This window comes from Strix aluco, chromosome 11, assembly GCF_031877795.1.
Source record: "Strix aluco isolate bStrAlu1 chromosome 11, bStrAlu1.hap1, whole genome shotgun sequence".
Lineage (NCBI taxonomy): Eukaryota > Metazoa > Chordata > Aves > Strigiformes > Strigidae > Strix > Strix aluco.
In genome coordinates this window covers 22521986-22540454 of record NC_133941.1, presented here as the reverse complement: position 1 = coordinate 22540454, position 18469 = coordinate 22521986, and the positions used below count along the sequence as shown (strand labels likewise).

Genomic DNA, 18469 nt, shown 5'->3' with positions numbered 1-18469 from the left:
AAATTTGCATTGGTGTGTAGGTGCAGTCTTTCTTGAGGACTGAATGTTGATACGCAGTATTGATACCATAACACTGATACATTGCAAACATTTTAAGGTTATGGTATCATGATACAGTGTCTGCCAACACCTTACATTTTCTTTGCATATTTTGTAGAGACTGCTCACGGGCTTCATACTGCAGAGATGTTGGTCACGTTCTCTACAGTCATCCTGATCTTGCCGTTATGCTCTCATGTATCTGAAATTGCAAGCTTGGCCACTGTATTAATACAGCTAATGTATTAATAGCTGGCAATGTATTAATAATTCTGGCAATAAAAAAGAAAGAGGTCCTCTCTTTCTTTTCTGTGCCTTGTTAAATGCTGCCTTTTTATAGTACAGTATCCAGCAGAAAGCAGTGGAAGAGCCTCTGTACCAAAGCATGCAGCCAGCCTTACAGTGCAGAGTAATAGAATATGGCTTGATTTTGATGCAGTCCCCATTCAGCATGAGTCATTATTAGCTGCTTGTAATGATTGTCTGGATTTTGCAATTATGAATCAGACTAGGGTGAAGACTTTCCAAAGAGTGTGTATTTTCTAATTTTTTTAAAAGAAAACAGTACAGGTTCAGGACAAGATGATTTATAATCTTAGATGATGCATTTTGTGATCTTGAACAAATCGTTTGCCCTCACCGTTGCAGACAGACTAGCAGAATATGGGTAAGTAGAAGTGTGTCTCTGCTAAGCCAGATGCTGTATCTGTGATTGGTGAATTGTTAAGAGTAAGGTCATAATCACCTACCTACAACCCCACAACAATCCTTTTACTGAAATTAATCTATTCTTAAATAAGCTATTTCAGCTATGCTTTGGGGTGAGGAGCACCCAGGAAGTGACACAGTTATCTTGATAGTGTTTGGAATCTTGCTTGCAAAAAAGTACAAAGTATTTTTTCTTGAAAAGAGACAATAGAATATCATTTCATCTTAAATATCGAATTTACAGACTGGAGGTAGATTTTGTCGAACTGATAATAACTCTGAGTTGTTACATAGAAAAGATATTTTAACATATGATCCTTTTTCTGTTACACAATTTAATTTCAAGTGACTCCCTTTGATTTGTGTTCAAGTTTCCCAGATCCTGTAAATTTTAGGGTGTTTTAACTGATTGAAATCTTCTTTTCACTGGAGCTTAGAAAATATTCAAGAGAGCCAACATTTTTGACCAAGAGCTGCATTCTGGGCCTACTGTAGTTGCTACCTGGCGGTAGCTGAAGTGTAAAGGCATTGTTTGGGTGGTGTGGGGCTGGCATAGCTGGTGACGTTGCCCTGGCCAGCGTTTAGGGCACATCAGCCACGCTTCCCGAAGCACGGCTGTTCTGCAGTGAGCCTTGGCTTTCTCTCTCGGCCTGACCAAGGAGTGAGTGCTTGATGTAATAGAGATGTAGCTGAGGATCTGACCTTCTACTCTGTCTTGACTTTGCATTAGAAAACAAAAGTAGAGTCACTCAGAGAAAGAATAAAATAAAACCATCATAAAGAACGCTGTTAAAAGTGGCAGGGGAAGTGTGACATTCTGTTGCTGTGTATGGGAGGCCATCTTTTCAGTCCATCACGCTACACAGTTACGTGCAAGTGTACCTGCAAGTGGTACAGTAGAGAACCAGGGCAGTTGCAGCTGCACTGACCCAGAAGATGGTATGTTACACTCTTTGTGCCTAAATTTTGTAGAGAGGTGGTAAGCAGTGGGTAGTTCCCAGGAAGAAGCTTCAATTATCTGCCTAGCTGCTTCTTGCTTTTACCTGCCTGGGACATATGACTAATAGTGAAGATGTGGTGGTTCAGCGCAGGCTTATTCACCCACAGTAAGTATGTACTCAAGTTCTCCTGCAGTGACTAAAGTCCATATAATCGTGTTCTCTTTATCATTGTGATCATGATGCTATTATCAAGGATTATCATTTTGTTAACTAGTAACAAAAACTAAACAAGCGTGCCTGATCCTACTTAATTTCATGTTTTCATTTGCTGTAATGACCTAGCTAAAATAACTTGTTCCCTTTTCTGTCGTTACATAGCCACTGTAAAAAAACCAGTTTTGTTTACTATTTTGAAATATTTGCAGAAAAGTACTGGTTCCAGTTAAGAACATTGACCATGCTGGTATATCTGCTGTCTCCACAGTTCATATAAAAGATTGTTAAGATCCCTCCTCATTATTTTGTTGGCCAGCATGTTTCTGGAGGTCCTTACATTTCTATTTACTTCATTTTGACTCCAGCTTGTCTGCACATGTGCTTTACACCTTTGAAGGAGAAAAGAGCTTTTGAAAGTGTTACAGGGCTTACAATGGGTGGGAAGACTGTGACCATTATTGCAGAACTGATAATAGGGGTTTAGGTGTGGATTGGAAAGGGCGTGAGAAATGCCAAACCTGTTTGTTTGTTTCATTGTGCTTCTGCATAAAGGGAAAAACATTCAAGGCAAAATGAATAAATTGCTTTGGTGTTAATCTATGTTAGCTACAGTGTTACTGGAAGAAAAATGTGAGCTACTCTAATTTATCGTTGTATAAATATACAGTATACATTTAAGAAAAGGCTTTAAAAACAGGATTGTGCTTGCTTTCTGTGGTTTTTGCATTACAGTGCTGTTAGTTGCAGTGATTCATGTCTGGTTATTTAAAAACTAAAAGCTAAGTTTAAAGAAAGGAAATTTATAAGCTGCTGATTTTAAAGTAGTCTTTAAAGAAAGTATTAGGATGACATAGTTCACATTGTTGATCCTATTAAACGGATTCCTTTTTTATTTATTGTCAGCAGTGTATTTTCAGAGCAAGAAACTAATTATTTCTCCATAAATGTTAACTGAAAGACAGGGCAAATGATGGGGAGATGAGAATTACAGTACTAGTAAGAGAGTATCTGAACAAGGTTGTTTTGTTTTTTTTTTATTCCCTGTGTAAGAACATTCCTAGACACAGAGCCATTTGGTACAGATTATTGTGCTTGCTGCAGGCTGTTTGAGATAACACAGTTTGAGCAGTATAAACTATTTATTATTATTATACGCATTAGTAATAATTGATTGGCCTGGAAGCACAAACCCAATAATTATTCTTGGCAGTGGTATGTCACTTACATTGGTCAGACATCTGTCATTCCAGCATCTGTTCTTTTAAAAAAAAAATAAGGGCCTGCTTACATGTACACGTTCTCATTGATCCATTATTTGTAATCCTTCCTTCACAGTTTACCTACAATTATTGCAATTGCTGCTGACTGTTTCAAAAAAAACCTCCATGAATCTCTACAAGAGATGGAAAATTGAAAGGATTTTTAGGTCTCGAAATCTAGTACTGTGTTGTTAGAAATTAAGACACAATGGCAATATGTTTTTATTCTAGCTGTGTTGTGGATGAGATGGACTTCTCAACAATGGAACTGGATGAAGCACTCAGGAAATTTCAGGCTCATATCCGTGTTCAAGGAGAAGCCCAGAAAGTAGAGCGGCTCATTGAAGCTTTTAGGTATGATGCTGAAATAAACTACTCAGTCACCAGAAACCTGCTGTTGTCTAACAGGCAAACTGGAGAACTGGGGAAGTTGAGTGTATCTAAGTTACTTCCCTGCTTATTTGCAGTGTCCTTGTGAGCTACATACAGTTTCAAATACAGCATGTCATTTGTGGTGGTTTTGCTAAGTATGAAATAGGCAGCTTTATTTGCTGGTGCTGTTCATGTATGTCATTTGTAGTAATGTAGCAAGGTTTCTTAATTAAAAGTTCCTTCTGGCATCAGTTGAAAAGATATTGAAGGATTTTTTTAATATCTCTAACAATGTATTTGTATATAATATTTTATATGAGTGGAATTGTAAGACCATTTACATTTTATAATATATATATGCTCTCAACCTTTCATTAAGCATTTCAACAATAGTGGAATAAGAACATTAACTTATTAATATTAACACAAGCATACTTTATCCAGGGCAGGATGACATGTAAATCTTCATGTGGCAGTCAGCTAAAATCAATGCTGTGTTCTTACCTGGTGTCAACGGGTATTACTCACTAAAAAAAAATTAAATACGGAAGTTATTGTAGCTCAGAATCTGTACTAAGTGGAGTTACAGTGGTAACAGAAAGCAAAAACCTTCCACATTCTAGGATTGCCTTATGAATATATGTAGATGGAAAGCTAAATGTATGTACGGAACGCGAATAATAGCTTGCTCCAGCCTCTGGAATGTAGCAGTTGGTTTATTTGGTGGAATTAGAATATTAATTCATAGCTCTGACAGCTTCCCCTCTTTGCTTTTTTACAGCCAACGATACTGTATCTGCAATCCAGGTGTTGTCAGACAATTTAGAAATCCTGATACCATCTTCATTCTAGCTTTTGCCATCATACTCTTAAACACAGATATGTACAGCCCAAATGTGAAACCAGAACGCAAAATGAAGCTGGAAGATTTTGTCAAGAATCTAAGGGGTAAGCAAACTCTTAATGATGAAGGTCATGAAAGCTTTTCCCTGTAACTGTCATTGAAGGGACACCAGGTATCTTCTGGGAAAAAGACACAAAGTGCAGGGCACTTGATTCTGATTTCACCTGACTTTTAAAACTACTGTGATTTTTACAGGCTTTAGTTGTTTCTGGAATAGTGAAAACAGAACTAAGCATATGGTATTTTTTCATTTTTATCTTGTCTGTCTTGAGTGGATGTATTGTCAGGTCCTTTTATTCCCGGTTCTCTCAATATAGCTGAAGAGTGACCATTACCTTGTATCAGAATTTTTCAGTACCTCAATTTTTTAGCTATAATTGGAATTTGCCACATTTACACCCTTTACAAAGTCAAAGGGCAGCTTGTAAAGACAACAACTTCTATGTACATGAATGAAGGTAAATAAATTCCATTGCAAAGAATGTATTTGTGTGTGTTTATAGGTATATAAATCTTCATATAGTGTCACTGCATGTTGTGGACTATTCCTGAGAGGAGGAATGTGGTTTCTAGATAGTGAATTACACCACCACGCTGCAGCATAAGCTTACTAATGAATTCTTACAGAGATGCTGTCTTCATAGTTTGTAGTTTGTGTTTTCTCTGTATCCAGTGTATTACAAGGGTTATCAGATCTCTGTTCTGAAAAAAATAGACAAGTAAAGTCTCTTATGTATTTTAGAGTTTTATTCTAAAAGGAGATTTCTTTCCCTCCCTAGTTTCAAAAGCATAAACTTCTTATTCTTGTTCAGTAGACATGTAGAGGAGACAGAGCCATTGTCTCAGTGTTTTTGTTAGAGAAATACAAACCTGGGACCCAAAGCAACATAACAGCTTTCCACATTCTTAAGAGATGCAGATTAATGACTTTGCTAGGAACTTGTGTGTTAGGTATTGCCATGGAAAACTTGCATTTGCTCAAGCTGTATATGTATGTGTATTAAGGAACACAAATCACTATGGAATGATGAGGACTTTTGGAAATAAACTGAAGATTTAAATTTTCAGTGGGGAAAAAAAAAATCCCAACTTCAAAACCTTCCCTAAAGGTGCACAGTAAATAACACAGACTTTTTATTTTCGTTTCTTCATTGGTGTATTTCCCGATAAAGACACTCTTTGCCAGGCTATGGCACACCTAAGCCTGCAATTAGATTGCCAAAAAAAATAAAGTTATTTTTTTCAAATCTGTGTCTCAGATCTTTCTATCCTGGTTCTTTCTGGTGAGAAAGAACAGGTTTTTATGAAGTCTCAGCTCGACCATTACTCGGCTCTGCCTGTCGGGAAGTAGTCACTGTAGCGCTGAGGAGGAAGATTGTGCACAAGGAGATGATACCTCCTCTTGTTCCTGGGCACTCAAGGAAGAATGGATCAGACAGCATTTACCTTTTATCAGAGAAGAGCACTCAGATGTTAGAGAAATAAAATGAGGCTGAAGTCCCCATCCCTTTTTTTCCTTTAAGATGGTTTGTGCCCATAGGGAAAAGCAGCTTTTACTATAGTTCCATTACTGTGTGTTTGTGCAAAGGCCAGGAAAATTGCCTGCTCAGTCATTGCAACCCTCTCCTCCTCCTCCCCCTGCTTTTAAGGACAGGATAAGCACAACTTAGTGCACAGTCTCTCTCCTTTTGGCAGCAATGGTTCTAACAGTGTGACAGCAGAATAGGCCCACTACTGCAGGCAGCAGCAAGAACTGATGTATTTTTTAACAGCCATTTTCTCAGCAATATCTTAAAAGTGGGCTGCATGGCCGAAAGACAGAATCAAGTTGCTTAATATATAAAAATACAGTGGCGCATCTCAGATGCATGGCAATTTGAATTTATGGGTGCATGTGGTACTTTCATTTTAGTATTAGTAAAAACAAAATACCTGTGGTGTTCTGGAATTTCAGATCTTGAAAATGAAGGTCCTCTTTGGTGATTTTATTGCCTTAGATTTATATAAGGCATTAATGAACAATCTATGCTAAGCAGATGTTTTAGCTTAGGAAAATATAAGTTAGTGTTGATATTTTATCATAAAGTCCACAAAGATTAAAAAAGGCCTGATATTAATCTCTTAGCATAATCCTACAGTTATATTTGTTGTATTAAATACAGTACGTTCTCTCTGAGCTCCAGCCTGAATGCCAGCAATTTCTTCTTATTGTAGGCATTTTTATAACAGGCTACCTTGCCGCTAACTTTAAATGACTGGATTGCAGAGGGATGTCTGTGGAAGACTTGCTCGTGTGGAACAGAACAGAGGCTGTTTTGCTTGCTTCTAGTTGCAAAGAAACTGTATTCTATCACAGAATTTTTTTATGTGAGCAGTTGTTCCACTGGGTGACAAAATATTATATTTTGGCTTCTGATAAGAGGTTATTGCTTTAAAACCCATTTGAAAAATCGACATGGATCTCCCTGTCCTCCGGAAATCCAGCTTTAATCACTTATTGAAATTGGACTCCTTCCACTGCTATTAAAAAGTCAGGATCAAGCATTCAAGACACTGTGGCATTTGTTAGAATACTGACATGCCAATGATAATCACACACTGGTAAACAATAATACTGTAACTAGGCTATTTTGTTGATTTTGGTTTTCCAGAGTAAATTGTTTTTTAAATCATATAGGAAATATTGGTTATATTAATTTCACTAGGTGTTCATAAGGTTCTCATCTAGAAAATTATTTTATGAACACAGTGTTGAGTAACATTGAGATAGAGGCAAAATGGCATGGTTGTTCTGTTTCCTCACAGTGGTATACTCCTAGGAGGAGAACATACGGAGATTTTAGTGTCTAAAGGGTTATTTAACTCATTTGAGCTTTGATACCAAACAGAGGAAACTTAAAAGAAAAAAAAATGTACGTAGGAAATCAGCCTTTTCGTGACTTAGTTTTTGATTAGAGTTTTAAAATAAAAAAAACCAAACCTGTGCAATTTCCATCAATGTCTTGACATATTGGGGACAGCAAGCTTTTGGATAAAAATCAGTGCCTCAGTAACGAGTAACATAACTTCTGCTGCTTTGGTAAGGTAGGCACAAGGTCAGTGTAGATGTTAGCTGACAGAGTACTGGCAGCTATAAAGCAAAACATAAACAAGTAGATCAGTCTTAGGCAACACTGGCATTACTGTTGGCAGAGGAAGCAAAGATTGCCCATGTTTTATCCTCTCCTTGTTGAGAAGCCTACATTGCTGAGGAGTAGCAGTGTTTGTTAGATCATCCAGAGCCAGGTTAATAATAGAAACTGTTGGCTACTGCAGGTGTGGATGATGGTGAGGATATCCCACGAGAAATGCTGATTGGCATTTATGAGCGAATCCGCAAACGGGAACTGAAGACAAATGAGGATCACGTATCCCAAGTCCAGAAGGTTGAAAAACTCATAGTAGGAAAGAAACCGGTAAGTTCACTTTGCATTGCCTGTCAGTGACTAAGGGCATGTAGGGCAATGTACAGTATATAATGATACAGAAATGGGTTGCTTAGAAGTATAAATTGGTTGATAAATGGTAAAAGGCAGAAACTGTCCAAATAATAATTTGCTGTAAGGTTGGTTTTAATTTTGGAGTATTCACAGTGCAGATGATGCAGTCTGGTATTCGTGAGTGGTGATGTTACGAGTCTTAAACTCTTTTCTCTATGTGAAGCTTTATGATTCTGAAATTACACTGAAATATCTGCATTTTAGGCAGTTCTTGTGTTTGTTTCAAGAGAATTGAAGTATTTTTTAAAGTGATGTTATAGAGAATCTTATTTCAACATTTATGCTATCAATTATGGCTCCATAATTTGCAAGAGAAATAGAGAACAACTGCTCACGTCAGTGTCTTCCCCAGCTTTGCAGCCTGCTCTATGAACTTGTATTTGTAAGGGGTGATTGTGTCATTTTGTCTCAGAACTTATCTGGAAATCAGGTCCCAGGGATTCTAATGCTGGGTTTGAGCATTCAGATACCCCTTGCTTTGTTGTGGGAAAAATCCTGAAATACTTTGCTATATAAATTAATCTTTAAAGCATCTGCTGGAAAAGGAGAGAGAAAAGGAAGGCCACACCATTTTCCCCTTTGTTTTAGGAGCTGAGTGAACACAGAGATATTAAGACCAATATTTGACATGCTAACAGTGGTATTTAATGTGGAGAGGGACAGCGGATACACAGCCTTCCTGAATTCAAGTCCTAGAGTCATATTCTGAAAATCTTCATGTTAGTAGTCTCAAAGGCAGCCCAGAACAAAGCCAAAAAAAAACTAGACTTGCATGTTTTTGATGTCCTACATCATTTTTTTATCAGTTCTGGGGAACTTCAGTGCAGCAGGGACTGATGGGATGGGGGATCTTTTACTAAGAAAAAGAGCATGGATCTCAGGATTCTCTCTATTACTTTTAAAGAGCTTTGAATTGTCATCTCTTCTCAGACAAGCCGCAACGTGTGAGGGGGAAGGAGAATCAGGGACCACCAAAAAAAAAAATTAAAAAATCAGATTTACTCTGTTTCCCAGTAAGGAAACATTGAGGATATCTCTTGGAAGAAGCACAGGAGAGAGAAAGAAAAATGTCCTTAATAAAAGCTTTTACATATATTTGAGAAGGGAAATAAATATTCTAAAGTCAGTATTTGACAGTCATGCTTTCATATAAAACTTCTTTTCCATAATTGTTTGGGGATTTAGGTTTCTATATAGGCTTCTGTGGGAGATTTTTTTTTTTCATGGTTCTTTTTTATTCAGGCATCTGACAATTCAAATCCTAAAACTAATCCTGACCTTGTAAATTAAATGGGATTAAGAAAACAATGCCCTCAATGGAGTCCTGGGTTCAAGGATTCTTCTGCTGAGAGACTTTTTAACTGTGTGAAAGAAAATTTAGGAAAAGGCCAACAGTCTTTATTGATAGAAATATTTGTTTTTACTTTATAGGCATTTAGTCATAGTAAGACCGTGACGTATTTACTTGCTATGATACAGTACTGTGTTTCTCTGAAGTTTAATGAACTTGTATATGTCTTTCTACTGTAGATTGGATCTCTGCATCATGGACTTGGTTGTGTAGGTATTTCTCTCATACTCCTTCAAAATTTATAGTCATTTTAACTGGCAGCATTTTCTTAAACTGGCAATAATGCATTCTATTACATTTTAACTTTTTTAAAAATTGGGCTTCTTTCAAGCAAAATTTTCCTATTGTTGTAGTAGTAACTCTCCAAAGTATAAAGACTTCCTTAAAAATATATTTCCCAGAGATTGCTTAATGTATTGTCAAGAGTTTTCTAGACCTTTTTTCAGTACACTTTTTATGCATTTCAAATGCCATTATCAATGTAGAAATTAGACAGCCAGTAATGAATAAACAAATAAGTAAAATTACACTTGCACCTCACCTTTCCACCTGGGCCCTGGTGTGTTTATTCCTCCTGATCCGTTTCAGCATTGAATGACACTCTAGAAAGATGTTGCCAGTTAATTCAAAAGTTCTCTTCTGAAAAGTAGATGAACGGAGAAAATATTGATTCCAGATTTAAGTTATAGGCATATTCAGTAATATTTCTAAAACTATTCATTTAATGTAGTGTTCCACTTACTTTAATTTCATAACAACATTATTACTAGTAGTTTTGAACAAAGAAACCACCTCATGGCAGAAGAGTGCACGTAGTGCTCTGAAATCTGATTACCTCATACAAATTTGATCTTAATGATTTTTTGTTGTTCTCAATTATAACTGCGCTCTGCATTAGCGTCTTCACTTAGGACAATCCAGAGAAGGAACTTTAAACTTTCATGTGTTTTTTCAGTCTTCTATTTTTTGCTTTTTCTGTATAACCAATTAAAATCATGCAAAGCTGGCTTCATATTCTGAAGTGAAGTACCTGTCGTTGTTTCAGGGATGCATGTCTAGCAGTACCAATGGACTGTAAAAACAAACTGAAAGCTGTGACCTTTATAAAATATGGTGTAAGGGAATTTTACCGCATCATCCACTGCTATGAGCAAAAGCATTGTCTAGAGTTAAATTTCAATACCAGAGCTCACTGTAATTGTTTGCAGGTTCATAGGCTCAGTGACAACCCTTGGGTTTTGTTACCTTGCTCTAGCAAACCTCAGACTGCCATGTGCTGGGGAAACTAAGTCTGGAGGTGGGAGAGAATGAGAATATGTAACATTTATTCCTGCCAGTTTTCACTGAGAAGCCATGTAAGCTGTTCAGTTACCAGAATAGCCTGAAAGTAGAAACCATTCTTCACCACACTGGCTCCTTTAGAACATGTCAGATTTTTTCTTAAATCCTTGGAAGTTCAGGGAGGGTAATTAAGCTAATGCCACAGATAACTGCTTAGCATTTTATCATTCAGTATAGATATCATTCGATTTTGGGGAAAAACTGGTATCTCGCCAAATGACTTGATAACCAACCAGGAACAAGGGCAGACAGTGAATCCTGAACTCTCTTTTTCCCCAATTTTTCCCCCCCTCCACCCCCCCTGTTCATGTAGAGGAAGAAGCAGCATTAACAGTCTTGCCTAATAAATCTCATAATTCCCATGCAGAACCAGGAATTATAAAGAAGTATAATTTATAAATGAAATATATGTCTATTACCAAAGAATATTCTCTACTTCAAGTTTTAAAAGTTTAAGGCATTTCTTTTAATATTGTTGACAAGATGATATCATTTGAAAGAAATTAAGTCTCACTAGATTGAAAACAGCAGCTTCAGAGATAGCTCCAGCAGGCATTTCAAATCAGAAAATGGAAAATTATTCTTGGTTTTCTTGCCAGCTTGAGAAAATAAGCCAGAAATGCATTTACTTTTTCCTGACGTCACCATTTCCTTGGTATTAGGAAATGAACAAATTGAATTAACTCAGTGGCTGACAAAAAGTAATCTACAACATCAGTGTATTCATCTCACAAAAGCTAAAGTTGCTTTGCATCCTTTCTTCTAATAAAGATATGTAAAAATGCTCAGGAAAGCAAACATCCTTTGCTTTGAGCTCCCACTTGCTTAATCTTAAACTCTTTCAAGGTTTTATCATTTCATAGAGCAAAACTATCCCCAGTAAAACTTTCATTGGCATCCATATACAGAATGCAAGCTGTTAGAGAATGTTTTATATAAAAACTTTGATGAAGTTTGAATGTCATGCAAGTTTGTGGCATATATATATCTTTATTCTTCTGTTGTTGGTCCTTTGATGAAAAAATCTAATGGGCTTAGAGGTAAAAATATTTGTAATATTCAAAAAAAGACTCTGGGTATGAAAGATGCTCTTTCTTGGCTAAATATTGCTATATTAACCATGAACTTTTGTATTATCATAGGTCCTCTCTCTACCCCACCGGAGGCTTGTTTGCTACTGTAGGCTGTTTGAAGTTCCAGATCCAAATAAACCTCAGAAGCTTGGATTGCACCAGCGAGAAATATTTTTATTTAATGATCTTCTTGTGGTATGTATTTTCAGGTGGATAGACTTCTAGTGAGGTATTCAGAAACGCCTGTCCCCATGAAATCAGTGGCAGTTAAGTGCATGAGCATTCCTAAAAATAAATATCTATTACCTATCACTCTGCACTCCAACAATCTTGGGATGATTAAGATTTAAATTTTCTTTATTTTCTTCATTATCTATAATTTGCTTTTAAACTGAAGCCTTTTATTGGTTACTACACTATTGTAAGAAAGTACTTTGGTGCAATAGCTTTTACTATAAAGAACAAAAATTATCTCCAGTTTACCCATTTCTCTAATGAGTAACCGGAGACATTTTGTATTCCATGAATAATAAATTCAAGTTACTTCTGGAAAAACAAAATTACATACTACTTTGTATTCCTTAAATGTTCTATGAATCTGATATGTTTATTCATTGAAATAGGAAAAGGATATGTTGAAATACATTTTACAGTTGACTTTACTTTTTAGTGTGCATTTAACCTGACTCAGTCTTTTGAAAAACAAGACATATGAATCTAGTGACAGCTTGGAATTATTTGGTTGATTTATTCTTAAAAATAGGAAAAATTGTTGCACTCCATTTGGAATGTATTTGTCTGTTCCCTGAGAACTAAGAAATAAACTAATTATTTCATGTTTTGTTAAAAAAAGGCACACTTCAGATGCACAATTTTATTGTGTGTAATTTTTGCGTACCTTCAGACCTCAAAAGCAGGAAGTAAATAAATTAAAAAATTAAGCCTTTTGACTGTGAGTATAACCTCCTAGTTATAAAAGTGAGCTTGGGTGCAAAATGATGGAACATTCTCATCTGCAGGTTGCAAGTTTTCTGTTGTTTTTTATTTACTCAGATGTCAGTAGTTTTATCAAACTGATTTGGGAGTAACATAGACTGAATTTGTCAGCACCAAAAGTTAAAATTAGAAAGAACTAGTAAAAATAAACCTCTTGGTTATAAAGAGAAATAGTGGTTGCATTCAGACCTTAGGAGAACCCCAAAATTGACAGTAAGTAGTAGTATGTTACTGCTATGGTAGCAAAAATTAAAGGTTTCCATAGACTTGGAGCTTTTGTTGCGATAGGTGCTGTACAAATCATAGGGAAAACAGGGCATCATTGGATGAGGTAGTGTTAGACAGTATTTAGAGCTGCACAGAAGTGAAGAGGATTTGGAAGGTCACAGCACGTGAGAATAAGGGCTAAGAATTAAACTTGTGTGGAGAGGTCCATAGGCATGTCCTGTCTGTAGTCAGACTAAGAAAAAAGCATGTGGTAGTAGCTAAGTTTTTTAAAAAGGATGTTTTAAACATATTTACGTTTTTGCTATCTTGTACAGTGCACAATAAGGATGCAGGGTTTTTTTCTTTCTGGAATTTCAAGAAGTAGAGTTCTGGAGAATAGAGAACACAAAGGCATTGTATCTGGATAAAACATTGAACCTTCTGGTTAAGAGATACCAATGCTTCAATGCTTTGTTTTTTCTGTACTAGTAGATTAAATACATTAGTTCCAAAAGAAGAGAAAAGAAAAAAATTGGAAGTTCGTATTTTTTGGCAGTTTATAGCTTTCTTTGGCATAAAATGTTTTCTCATATGCTAATTCTTAAGAACAATAATTTTCCACGAACACATATGGTAAAAGTGTTATTTCATTTTGTTTATTTGATGACTTTCAGGTGACCAAGATTTTTCAAAAGAAGAAGAACTCAGTTACATACAGTTTTCGACAGTCATTTTCCCTCTATGGAATGCAAGTTCTTCTTTTTGAGAACCAGTGTAAGTCTTTCCTCTCTTTTTAGATGACCGTTTTATTTATAAATAAAAAATTGTGTGAGTGAAAGGGATGGACAGGACTTGATCCTGAATTTAGGAATAAAATTGCTCTGAATTTACCTTAGCCCTAAAGTTTAAAACAAGATGGTATCAGCATGAGAAACAGCAAGACTGCTGTTAGATTTTTGTGGTTGTAGTCAGGAGCCAAATCTAGCCAAATCTGTTGTTTGTGAATACTTGTAAAGAATAAAACATTTGTAAAGAAACAAATATATCTGTTGCTGAGTCAGTGGTACAGTTAGCTGGAACTGAATGTATGATAATAAATAATTACTACTGTAATGATATGTGTAATTCAAAGCACTATTTAATTTATTTTCCTGATTTATATCTTAACTTTGTGCCTAGGTAACGTGTACTTATTCAAATACAAATACAAAGCAGAGATTCTGGATTAAAGTTTATATTTTCTGCCACCTTTTGTTTATGTCAATTGTTATCTGCATCAATCCGATATTCTTTTTATCATTAAAATTTGTCAAGCTTAGACTTAGCAGACAAAAAGCAAATAGTTTGCTATGTCCTGATTTTAAGCCCAGAGGCAGCATCAGTAATAACGTAGCAGAGCACAGTTGTTTGTACAGTACGTAGGGAGACAGTCTATTTGACCTGACTTCATGGTTTGTAAACCAAACCTTGACCTTCATCATAAACTGGATACAGTTCAGTGTGACATTCAGTAGTTTCTGTGCTTTTCTGTTGTGGAAGGCTCTTAGTTTTTGCTTATCCTTGAGAATGTGCTCCAGTGCTCATCTCGCTCAAAAGAAGTCTCTGTGTTGAGTCAAAGCATCTGGAGATTTCAAAAGGGAAGAGTTTGTAGAGCTTATATATAAAATCTATAAATCTACCTTTTATTGTGAAGATGTCCATAATATGGGCCAAAAGTGGGACACACACAACCCACCCCTTTTACTTCCTCAGTATGTAATTTCACAGATAATTGTAACTTTCTTTAAAAAAAAAAGAAAAAGGAAAATATGTTTGTTGTCCAGGGAACACAACTTAATAGGAAATACTAAAAGCTGTACATGCTAGTTTGTTTGTCTTCCTGCAAAAATTAAGTTACAAGTATAAGACAGTTTCTAGTACTTGAGATGTTTCAAAAAGTCTTTACTCAGCAAAACTTTGGTCACAATTGAGTAAGGTAGGTAATGGGACGTGTTCCATGAAACAAAAACTATCCCCTTAATTTTTCTGGTTTTTTTCTTGGATTTTTCTTTTATACTTTACATTGTACCTTAAGGGTAACAGCTGCATAAAGACTATCTTTCAATATTTATTCGGTATCTTGACAGTTAAGCAGTTCCAATGTGTCTTAGGGATTTTCATTCTAATTCTGTGCCTTTAGACTTTTATTTCTCTGACTTTGTCCCCCGTATGGTAATATTAGTAAAAAGCCTTTAGGTTTTTGGTTTGGGTTTTTTTTATAAAAGGAAAGTAATTGGAATATTCAGAGCTTAGTTTTTCTTGACTCTTTCTTCTAGATTATCCCAATGGTATTCGGCTCACATCAGCTGTTCCAGGAGCAGATATCAAAGTACTGATAAATTTCAATGCACCAAATCCTCAGGACAGGAAGAAGTTTACAGACGATTTGAGGGAGTCAATTGCAGAGGTTCAAGAAATGGAAAAGCACAGAATAGAGTGTAAGTACAAAGGTACATATAATAGAGCATTTTCAAGCTAATCAAAATAAGAAAATCTTGAATATGTGTATAACCCATTAGAACTCTTTAAAAGTTCAAAATAACATGGGTTTTTTGCATGGCTTTGATTACAGAAAGAGGAAAAACCCAATGACATCTTAAGCCCCAGCTGAGTTCATTGACTATTATTTACTGCAGTGTAGCTACAGTGGAAGTTTACCCTGGACAAACTGCCAATAGCAATGGACAGAGGAGAGATGGATTTGTAATTTGTAGTATAAATTACAGTAAGAATTTTAGGGTTAATTTACATCACTGAAATTCTCAGTGATGGCCCTTCAAATAAGTTTCACTGAATTTTTCTTCATTTCCATCTTGATATTCCTGTCTTGTCTCAATTAGGTAGCCGTAGTACAAATTGATATATTTTGCTGGAAGTTACACAAGTGTCTAAACACGGAATTTTATCTTCTGTTTTTCCAAAAGAGGAATAGCCTTTCATCCTCTATGCTGTAGCATAAAGCTGTTAGTACAGGAGTGAAGCTTCTCTCTGGCATTTAACAGTGCCAGAATGACCTCTTACCTATTATTCACAGTAATATGTGATCACATACAGAAGTTGTGATGTTACCATGTCCTTCATTATAGTCAATAAATATCAATTAATTCTCTTTGTTTCAGCTGAGCTAGAAAAACAGAAGGGTGTGGTGCGTCCAAGCATGTCTCAATGCTCCAGCCTGAAAAAAGATTCTGGCAATGGGACGCTGAACAGAGCTTGCCTGGATGACAGCTATGCTACTGGGGAGGGGCTGAAAAGAAGCGCACTGAGCAGCTCCCTCCGAGACCTGTCTGAAGCAGGTAGGCACTGCCTTATTTCCTCGCTCTGACCAGTGCATGCAAAGATGTGTGAACGATGCGTGTAAAGCCCAGCTCTCAGTGGGCTTCCAGAACCAGTAATACTGAAACTTCAAGCATTTTCAATAGCTCCTCTTCCATAGTTCGCGTTTAATTTCTGTTTGTTTTTCACCCTTGTTCTATTAAGCAACCACTATTTGAAAGCATTTAAACCGTTGTAGATTGCTATATATACTTTTAAAGGAGAGTGAAGACAGAGGAAAAATTGTAAGTGTTTTATTAAAAAAATGGTTGACTTGTAATAGGAGTAACCCACTTAGTTTTCCTTTCTTTTTTTCTTCCCCTTTGCTTCTTCCCCTTCATACGATAGGCTTAGAAAGACAAGAAAAGAAACTGGTCTTTGTGTAATGACCGCTTTCTGTGCATTTTGTGCTCAAGTGTACCTGTGTTACCACACTGATGAATGAAATTGAGTGAAGCCCTACTAAATTCTGCCTAGAGCTATGTAATTCAGATGCAGTGTGTCCCTGATGCTCTTTTATTGTTTTGTAACTCAAGGTATAGTTCCCAATTCTTGCAGAAGAGGTTGTTGTGAAATACTATTGCAAATATAATAAAGCAAGCTCTAGTGGACAAGAATACTGATATCCCACAAAACCAGTGATGTGTCTTAAGATATATTAACTGATTAATATAGCCAAAGACTAGAAAGGAGTGGTGGTGTGATTTTTTAGCCAAAGAAAAGCCAGGGGAAGTTTGGTATGTTTTTATTTTACGGTTTACCTTGGTAATACACAGCTGGCATACCCATGCAATACAGGCGACCGTGGGCAGTAACCTGTGTTAAACTTGATTCCTGTCATTTACAAGAAGTCATATCTGAACACCATGCCCACTATTCAGAAAGTACTTCTGGGGATAGTAGCAACTATACATAGATACATTTTTAATTATTTTTTTTTAGTTCATAGTCTGTGTTACATACTCTGATTTGTTCTTTTAATTGCAGTGATGATTTACAGTATAGTCATAATTTCAATACTATGTATATCTTTGGTAGTAGACAGTACTCATCTTTTTCCTTTTTTTAACTAAAGAAGAGATTTTAGCTATGCTACAATAAATAAAATTGTTGTAAACTGAAATTACAGCCTGTGTTTTGTGGGTATATGTATGCGCATACAAATATGTAGAGAGTGAGCTCTTTCAATTATTTTGTTCTCTGTTTAGGCTTTCATAACCATATGTCCATTTGCTTCATTAAAAAGGACTAGGACCTTGATCCAAAATCAGGCTGAAGTTGAATACTGGTGCTTGATTGGCTTCAATGGATTTTAGATCAAGCCACTAGTCTTCACCACTATTATCTCTGATTTGAGGATACTTCCATCATCCTTTTTTGTTGTTTTGTGTTTATTTCATTAGAATGAGAACTACCATATTGTTGAATATGTGAGTTCAGTGGGTATCTGTACCCATAAACACGATTTCCGATTAATTTTTTTCATCCCATAGGAAATTTTCATCCTTGTCTTTCAAACATTGCCATGTATTTAAATTCATGTTATGGGTTTTGTGCAATAAACAAGTATTTATAATCATGAAAACATTCCATGTTTCAACAGGGCATGCCTACAATTGGCATGCTTATTACCGAAAATAATTTTTTTCCCATAATAAAAAGTAAAAATCACTCACAGACTGCAGGGTTTATCAATGAGTTTGTTAAACCCAACTAAACTTAATTTTAACCTGAATGAGTTGAGAATTATGGAGAGTTTCTGTTTGGTCTTGTGCAGTGCAACTGACTTGAGAAATTACATACCTGTTATTTGCTTTGTTATTTGATGTAATTTTAATGAGATTATACATGTCTTTTCTGGCTTTTCTCAGTGAATAGCTTGCATGTGAGGCTGATTTTGTTTTAATATGGGACAGATGATCCATAGAAAAACATATAAATCTCTTTCAGTTAGCAAGATACTGCATCCCAGTGATTATCCCGTACTAAATTGCTTTTGTAAAGCAATACTGAGTTAGGTTGCCTCAGTTCTTCTTTTTGTGCATGAAACACAGAATCAAAAAGGAGGAGGAACAAGAATAGTGGGACTGTGCGTGGACGTGTGTCTTTCTGTAGGAAAAGGCATGATGAAAGTGGATTTTTAGAGAGTTCCGTTCTACATTTAAGCAG

The 18469-nt window shown here is 36.0% G+C and overlaps 1 protein-coding gene across 21 annotated transcripts in view; it reads left to right on the top strand.

Moving 5' to 3' along the window:
• The window catches only part of IQSEC1 (IQ motif and Sec7 domain ArfGEF 1), a 357026-nt gene that overhangs the window by 327196 nt on the left and 11361 nt on the right, over positions 1-18469 (top strand). For 18 of the 21 annotated variants that reach the window (XM_074836701.1, XM_074836683.1, XM_074836685.1 and 15 more), the window contains 8 exons: positions 3395-3517; positions 4317-4483; positions 7755-7894; positions 9509-9538; positions 11813-11938; positions 13621-13720; positions 15262-15435; positions 16105-16281. In XM_074836701.1, coding sequence (XP_074692802.1) covers positions 3395-3517; positions 4317-4483; positions 7755-7894; positions 9509-9538; positions 11813-11938; positions 13621-13720; positions 15262-15435; positions 16105-16281 — 1037 coding nt within the window. The remainder of the gene's footprint in view (positions 1-3394; positions 3518-4316; positions 4484-7754; positions 7895-9508; positions 9539-11812; positions 11939-13620; positions 13721-15261; positions 15436-16104; positions 16282-18469) is intronic. The other 3 variants (XM_074836684.1, XM_074836692.1, XM_074836700.1) reach the window with 1 other exon arrangement.